Here is an 8,240-nt window from a genome sequence, read left to right as displayed (position 1 = left end):
TCAAATAATCATAGTATCTATCTCATGAAGTTGTGAAAATCAACTACATTAAGCATTTTGCAAACTGTAAAATAAAATTATAATTCTTCACATCTTTCCTCCTACTAATTATTAATAGTAAAAGCTAACATCTTGGTGTAAGCAGTTGAATTTGAACCAAGGCCTTCCCTTACCCCAAAGTCAGCACTCCGAGAAAAAAAAGTAGCAAGGGTTGTAGAATACGATGCCAGACTTCTCTACTCATTACTCAGGGAACTGTAAAGACCATTCATAAATCAGGACTCATTATTTATTTAACCTCTTCTGACAGGGTTTTTCATGTGCAAAAAAACCAATGTGCTTGAGATACAATATTTAGATAAGACCCTATCCTCATAGATGACAGTCAAGTGTGGGGGGCGGGGATTAAGACCCAAATATCACTGTAATAAATATCACAAGAGAGGTGTATTTGAGAGTTACAAAACAAAGTGCTGATGGGGAAAGTCCAAAGAGAATGACATATGGCAAAACTTCACTGTGCATACTAAGCTGTTAGAGAAGGGTGTGGTTTCTGGTTTGGGCTACGTTTTCTAAACCTGGTTCTAGCATCTGTGTAAGTAACCTTGCTCCATCGACTTTTGTTTCTGGGCCTGTTTTCTCATGTTTAAAAGGAGGAGGTTGGACAAGTTGATCTCAAATTTTCTTTGAAATCTGACCCTTTGAAATATAATGATGAGTCCTTAGCTGCCCTCAGGGAGCTCCCAGATTAGGGTAAAAAAGGAGAAGACGGGTGAGTCTCCGCACAGACTATGCGGTTGGCACCAGAACATCACCGAGGATCTTGGACTGGCCCGCCCCCGCCCGGGGCTTTCTGCACCTGCTGGATTCCACTGACAGACCGGGATCTGGCCCGCAGTACTGACGTCATTGGGGCGGGACGGCGCACTGGCGCCTCGGGGGCCGTCAGAGATGCGGCGACGGACAATGATGCCCGGAGCCCCGCTGGCCTTTCTCACTCTCAACGTAATACCCCGGGGCCCAGAGGAGAAAGGCACAAGCTCCTATTAGCCGCCTAGGGCACCCCGACTCCGGTTCTCAGCCCTGAGCGGCTGTGGAGACCAGAGGCGAGAGACACGGCGGCTCCCTGGCCTCCTGCCCGGGCTGGCGCGGCGCGTTAGGGCGCGCGTGCGTACGAGCGCGCGCCGGGCACGTGCCGCCCGCGAGCCCCCCGGCGATTGGCTGTGACGCGACTTCCGGTGCGAGCGGCGGAAGCCGGGCGGGCAAGCGAGTGAGCGAGCAGGGAGGTAGGCAGGCAGGGAGGTAGGGAGGCAGGTAGGCGCCCGGGAGGCAGGCAGCGAGGAAGCGAGGGAACCAGACAGGCCGGCGGAGGCCCGAAGGAAGCCGAAACCTGCCCCCGTGCCCAGGTCCTCCGCTCCCTCATCCCGGAGCCCCCAGCGGAGTGGACGCGGCCCGCCCCGGCCATGGCCTCGCTGCTGAAGGTGGATCAGGAAGTGAAGCTCAAGGTAGCAGCCCCCGCCTCCTCCCCGCGACCCCGCCGGGCCGGTTCTTGATCCCGCGGTGTCCGCCTTTGTCTCCCGCGGGCACTTCCGAGTCCGGCGCCGCCTCCCTCTGCCCCGGGCCCGCCCCAACCTCCCCCCTTTCCCGGCTGGCCACTGGCTCTTCCTGGGGACGGTCTGAGCGTCGCTTCACTCAAGGATGCTACTACTGTGGAGCCGGTGCTGCTTCTCCCCGCGCCGGATTTTGGGGGGAGGCGGTGGCGTACACGTGTTGGGCCTGGGGGAGACAGGCCGCAGCGAAAACCAACCCTCTTATCGATCGTGAGGCGCCACCTCCCCCTCCCGCCGCCAAGATCCCGCAGGAGCTTGGGGTTACACTAGCATCGTCACTGAGGGTTGGGGGGTGCGTTTGTGAGATCACAGCCCCCATGTCCCCGCTTCCCTGCTACCCCTCTTAACCTGGGGGAACAAGCTGACATAGGGAGGGAGGAAAAAACTGACAAGTGTTGGCCCCTATTCCGTGGGAACCACCCCCAAGATGGAGAAATGGATCCTCAAAAAAATAAAATACTTAGAATCTGGGGGTCTCTCATCTTCCCATTACAACTACAAGGTGGGCTGTGGTACTAGGAATGGTATTTTGTTTTGCTTCTGAGGACACATCTCTTTCCCCTTGCTGTCAGACCCTGGAGGAAGTCCTGATGTATGTTTTTGCTCTTTGCAGGTTGATTCTTTCAGGGAGCGGATCACAAGTGAGGTGAGTGATACTGCTTGGGTGGGACAAGAAGATGAATTTAGTTTAGGGGGACCCTAAAGAGACTACTTGGGAAGTGTGTAGATTGTAGGTCAAGAGTCCTCCAGCAAGCATTAAGTCAACTTTACTGTGTGTGTTCCTTTCAGGCAGAAGACTTGGTGGCAAATTTTTTCCCAAAGAAGTTGTTAGAACTTGATAGTTTTTTGAAGGTGAGAGATACTTCCTATCCCTCCCTTTCCTCATATAGCCCCAGTTCCCTCAGGATGTCAGATTCTGTAGCAAATTGGAATTATCTGCATTGTGTTTGATTCAAATGTACACATTCCCCTTCCTGACACCTTAAAAAATGTTTTACTCTTCCTTTTGTTTTAACACCCCATATATTACTGTATGTCCATTCCTCCAAGCCTTTCCTTATTACAAAGAATAAAATAGTTAAGCATGATCAGTTGATAGTAACTACATCTGATAGTGACATTCCATACCTGTAGTCCCCCACCTCTCTACTTGACTCATCCTTTTGCTTATATTTAACTTGAAAACTCTCTACTTGACTCATCCTTTTGCTTATATTTAACTTGAAAACATACAGATTTTTTTTCTTCTAGGAGCCTATCTTAAACATCCATGATTTAACTCAGATCCACTCAGACATGAATCTCCCTGTTCCTGATCCCATCCTTCTTACCAATAGCCATGATGGATTGGATGGTGTAAGTTTCTCTTTACTACTCTCTGTTCTTGACTAATAAATGCCTCTAGGCCAAAGTTCTGTTTGCATTAGGGAACAGTGTAAGAACCTACTTTAGAGTCTAGAAGCCAGTTTCTTTGTGACCCAGGGTTTAGCATAATCCCTCTTGTTTTCTGCATTTGTAACATGAGAAGACTCTTAACTATCCTGTTCCTAAAGCTGTTGTGAGATCCAGCAGTACTGAAGTCATCACACACCTTCTCTAGGAGGTTACAGGATATCTGGTTCTGGGCAAGACTATTTTTTATCAGTTTGTATCTCATACACTTGTCAGTGATTAGGAAGTTCTTGGTATCTTAGCATATTTCTTTCTGTCTTATACATTTGTATATAAAAATTTGATAATATGTATAAAGCACTTTGTAAACCTTAATGCCAACACTACCTGAATATCATCTCCTTGTGGAACAAGTAGACTTGAAGCAAGAATACTCAAATAAGTTCAACCCACATTGATCATTTCTTTGCTTAATGTTCATTAGCATTATTTATATGTAGCTTTATACCAAGTTATCTTTGCCATTTGCTCACTGTCTCACCTTTCCAATTAGACTATTAATTCCTTAAGAGCAGATTTCTTGTTTACTTTATCTTGTCCCCAGTATCTTAGTACAGTACATGCACAAAGACATGTAAATGTTTAGTAATTGAATGGAATCAACAGTGGGGAAACTCAGTTTAGTTTTCAGGACTCTGGGAAGGGTAGAATAAAGTAACTTAAAAATTGATGTCTTTGAGGTAAATAACACTTAACCTCTGTATGTCCTCAGCCCACTTTGAAGAAGAGGAAATTGGATGAATGTGAGGAGGCCTTCCAGGGTGAGTGTGATTCCTTTCTCCAAACCTACTTCTATATGCCTCATTTAGGGTGATCTATTTATTTTAATGTGCAGAGTTGAATGCAGTTGTTTTGGAATTTTGAGTCTCCCCAAAACTGCTTTTGATGGAGGAAAGGAAGTCCTGGCTTGGCATTTGTGTTTTGGGTTGGGGGTCAGGGAGAAGTTGGCATTCTAGGCCCTGGGGCAGAGGAGAGAAAAAAATGTCCACTTCTTTCAGACAAAATTAGTTTCCTTTACCATCAGGTACCAAGGTGTTTGTGATGCCTAATGGAATGTTAAAAAGCAACCAGCAGCTGGTGGACATTATTGAAAAGGTGAAACCTGAAATCCGGCTGTTGATCGAGAAATGTAATACGGTAAGGCCAGAGTGGAATGGGTTGGGTGTACAAATGATGATGTATTGGAGGAAATTAGTTTAAAGAAGAGAGGGATTTTTTTTTTTTTGAGGTGAGAGGGTAGTTTAGTCCGTTGGGCCCCCTAAATTACTCTGTTTGGTGACCCTTCTTCCTTTCTTCCTCTGTAAGGCAATGGCTTTCACATAAGTAATACTCTACAACAGAAAGACCACTGATTCCCTTGTTTTTGTTTTCTTTCCAGGTCAAAATGTGGGTTCAGCTCCTTATCCCCAGAATAGAAGATGGGAATAACTTTGGTGTATCCATCCAGGTAAGACCTTCTGGGCTGGATTATAAAGTTAGATCAGTTACCAGAAGTTAGATGATAATCTCGCAATGATTTTATAATCTCATTGAGAGGAAATATTTGGTCTTGTTCTATGCTTTATCCTCCATGACTTCATGCTTCTGCAAAATAGGTTTTGCTTGATAGTTTATAAATCCTTAAGTGAAAGTTTTAATACATGGTCATTAAAAGGATGGAGAAACATACCTAGAAGAAGAGGTTCAGACATTTTCCCAGCTATTTTGCCTATTGTCTTTTTGGGTGATACCTAGCTAATATCCTATGGGGTGCCAGAATAGAAGGATTTGCTTTTACTCATTTGACCTTCAATCCTTCACAGGAGGAGACAGTTGCAGAACTAAGGACTGTGGAGAGTGAAGCTGCATCTTATCTAGACCAGATTTCTAGGTAGGAGTTTGGGGCAGGGGCAGGGATTGTGGAATTTAGTCTTTGACTACTTGTATTACTTGCTTTTTCCTATTCTTTCTCCTTCCAGATATTACATTACAAGAGCCAAATTGGTTTCTAAAATAGCCAAATATCCCCATGTGGTAAGTGAGAAAATTATGATGGGAGGTAGGGGAGGGAAATACAAAATTAGGAGAAAAAGCCTTGAATATTCAAGCAGAATCTCAGCCTAGCCCTGCAAGACAGCCAATCCATCTTTTCCTCTCCCTTTCATTTCCTTTCTTGCCATTCTTTAGGAAGACTATCGACGCACAGTGACAGAGATTGATGAGAAGGAATATATCAGCCTTCGGCTCATCATATCAGAACTGAGGAACCAATACGTGAGTGACTGGCCCCTTTACCATATCACCCTCTCAATTGTCCTGGCTTCTTTCAACAGTCATTTCCTGTGGGAGGGGGGTTAGATTCTGCTCCTTTTCTTGAGGGTTCAGGACCATGAAATTGGTGGTTGATGGCCAGTGATCCCATCTCTTGACCTGAAAGTTCTTTTTGAAGTCCCTATGTCTATGCTGGAAGAGAGCCAGGTGGGTGATTGGCCTTCCCCCCTCCCCCAACCTCTCTCCTCTCAGGTCACTTTACATGACATGATCCTGAAAAACATTGAGAAGATCAAGCGGCCCCGGAGCAGCAATGCAGAGACGCTGTACTGAGGCCAGGGCCAGAGCCAGGGGACTCTGTGAGTCTGGCTCAAGACCGACATTGCCTTGGTTTGTTACATGACTATCGAGATGGGGAAACTGGCTGGAAATAGTAATCACACCTCTCTTCTGTTTTTAGTTAGAGTCTAATGAAGCTCTCATGTAGTTCTGTGACGTGTTTACCTCTTATTTCAGGCCTCAGGAACTCTCCTACCCTAGTCCCCATTCCCAACCTGCCCTGTTGTCAAGACTCATTTCTAGAGTGTTTGCATATGTGTGTCTACGCACACATGCACTTTCTCTTGAACTCTTTCTCCTACCCCACTTGACCCCTGGTCTCTTGGTCTGTATGTCTCCTTTTCAGTTAGTTGGTTAGATGCTGGGAAAGTTGGAAGTGAAAGAGCTGTGTTTCTTTGAGGGAATAAGGGGCCTATCCTGGCCTCTATGGCATAGAGGATCCCTGGTGATAGTGTGCGTGGCCAGGGGAGGGAGAAGAGAAGGAGAAGGTTGTATTTCCTATATTGCATCTCCCTACCATCAGGACCTTGGGAAATATTATACCTTCTACTATCTATTTGAGAGGTTTTTTGATGTCTTTATTTTGAGGTTTTTAGTTTTTTGTATGTAGCTCTGCCACCACACATATTCCTTACTCTGTCACCAGACCTCCCATTCTCTTCAAGGATTCATCTTAGCTCCAAGAGTCAGGTGGCCAGACTAAGCAGAACAAGGATTCAGCTGAGAGGCGCAAGTTTGTTCCAACTGAACAGAGAGATGGGAAGGAGGGAGGAGAGCACCAAGGCGCATCCACTATCCTGTGATTCAGAGTCTTGTTGGGAATTGTTACAAAGACTGCTGCCCCAACTATTTGGCTCTCCTTAATCAATTACAAATGGGAGGTTGGTGTGTTCTGAAGCTTAGATCCAGATACTACTTTGGGACCTCTTCCTTTTGGAATATTTTTCTTATTTATATTTTTTCCCAAGGAGGGTAGGGATGTGTGTGAAAATCTGCAGGGTGGATCAGAAAAATGGAAGAATTGCTATCTTTCTCTTGAGAACTCTGGATATATATGTCATTATTGCAGGTTCTTTGACCTCCCACCCCACCTCCCAAGTCTGTTACCCCTCAGAGAGAGTCAGCTTATTTCAATCAACCCTTCCCATGTATGTGGCTCTTTCTGTGTTTGTTTCCATCATCCCTTACTTCTATTTTTCTCTCCTCACTTTCCTGCTGGTTTCCACCTGGGATGCATCACTGTCTGTCCCATTATGTTATAGTGAAGGAGTCAGGACATTGTCTTCCCATGAATAATATTCAGTAACAAACCAACTGTGTTTTAGTTGGGCCTCCCCAGACCCTGTCCCTATCCCCAACCCTACCTGCTCTCTCTCCACCATGTGTTTCTTGGTGTTGTTTGCTTTTTTGTTTGTTGGATTGTTCTGATGTCCTCAACCTCAACTTCCCCAATCCTTATCCTACCCCTGCTTCCCTGGATCGTAATGTAAAATTCTTTTACCATGTCAAGAAATTATTAAAAATACAGGTACTTTGACCTTTTTTTAAAGTCACAGACCCCAGTGCGATCCTCAGACAACTGAGGCCAATCTCCATACACACACTCACACCCTTACAGGCTGACCACAAGTGAGGTGAACAACCTTCAACCTCCACCCCCCTTCCATGATAAAAAGATTGATCTAACACCATCTTCCAGTATCAGGGGTGGGGATGGCCCCTTTCTCTGATGGCCCCACTGTCTGACCTGGCTTATGTTTAAAAAAAAAAATGACACTCCAAAACCTGAGGGGTTCCTCTCCTCTTCCCCCAATCCTGGCATCTGTGCTCTCTCCCCCAGTGATTCTCATGAGCTACCAGTAGGGGCTGCTGTGCCCTCATGTAGTTGGTGTGGAGCTTCCTCATCACTGAACCTGAGAGACCTACAGTATTTGAGCTGGAAGGTCATTTAAACACCACTCTCCTATTTGATAAAGGAGGTAATTGAATCCCCAAGAAGCAGAATAACTTGTCCGAGGTCATGTTAGCTTAGCTAGTTAGTGCAGAACCAAGACTCAAAGCATCCTAATTAGCTTGATTGGTGCTTGGCCTGCTGCACCATGGAGCCCTTATACATGAGGCGGGGAGGGGGGGGGGGGGGGGTCAAGGAGAGAACTTCCCTAACAACATGCTGGGCTTGGTTTTACTTTTGACCAGACTGTGATTTCATTGGTGTGGGGGCTCCCAGCCAGGAACTTCATTTTATCATTGTTGATTTGTACCTTCTCTGTCAACTCCTATATTTAGAGTTAACTAGAGCATCAGGAAGACATTAAGGGACTGACTCAAGGACCCAGAGCCACAGTGTGTGCCTGAGACAGGGAGGGTCTGCACTCTGATTTTTGGAATGGTGTTTTCAATTCCTTAAGGATTGTAAATAGAGATACTTAATCTGGAGTCATTTTTATGACTGATGGGAACTTTTCATCTGTTTTCTGTACGTTTGGCTGGGACTCTCCTACATTACCCAGTCATAGTCTGATACTAGCCTAACCTTGCTGCCACTCAAAACCAACCCCCAAACAATTAATTTTCAGTTAGGATTTATTG

The 8,240-nt window shown here is 45.7% G+C and overlaps 1 protein-coding gene across 2 annotated transcripts; it reads left to right on the top strand.

Moving 5' to 3' along the window:
• Window positions 1-913: 913 nt before the first annotated feature.
• Window positions 914-7,193, top strand: PSME3 (proteasome activator subunit 3). 2 transcript variants are annotated; one of them, XM_003340290.4, is made up of 11 exons: window positions 914-1,505; window positions 2,224-2,256; window positions 2,400-2,462; window positions 2,862-2,966; window positions 3,775-3,823; window positions 4,087-4,199; window positions 4,441-4,509; window positions 4,865-4,932; window positions 5,021-5,075; window positions 5,229-5,315; window positions 5,565-7,193. In XM_003340290.4, the coding sequence occupies exons 1-11, from the start codon at window positions 1,464-1,466 to the stop codon at window positions 5,643-5,645; spliced, it is 765 nt and encodes a 254-aa protein (XP_003340338.1). In that variant the 5' UTR covers window positions 914-1,463; the 3' UTR covers window positions 5,646-7,193. The 2 variants fall into 2 exon arrangements, with proteins under 2 accessions (XP_003340338.1, XP_007482215.1); XM_007482153.3 differs by having other exon boundaries at window positions 956-2,112.
• The last annotated feature ends 1,047 nt before the right edge of the window (window positions 7,194-8,240 follow it).

This window comes from Monodelphis domestica, chromosome 2, assembly GCF_027887165.1.
Source record: "Monodelphis domestica isolate mMonDom1 chromosome 2, mMonDom1.pri, whole genome shotgun sequence".
NCBI classification, from domain to species: Eukaryota; Metazoa; Chordata; class Mammalia; order Didelphimorphia; family Didelphidae; genus Monodelphis; species Monodelphis domestica.
The sequence above is the reverse complement of the archived record's forward strand: the minus strand, read 5'-3'. Positions and strand labels throughout refer to the sequence as shown.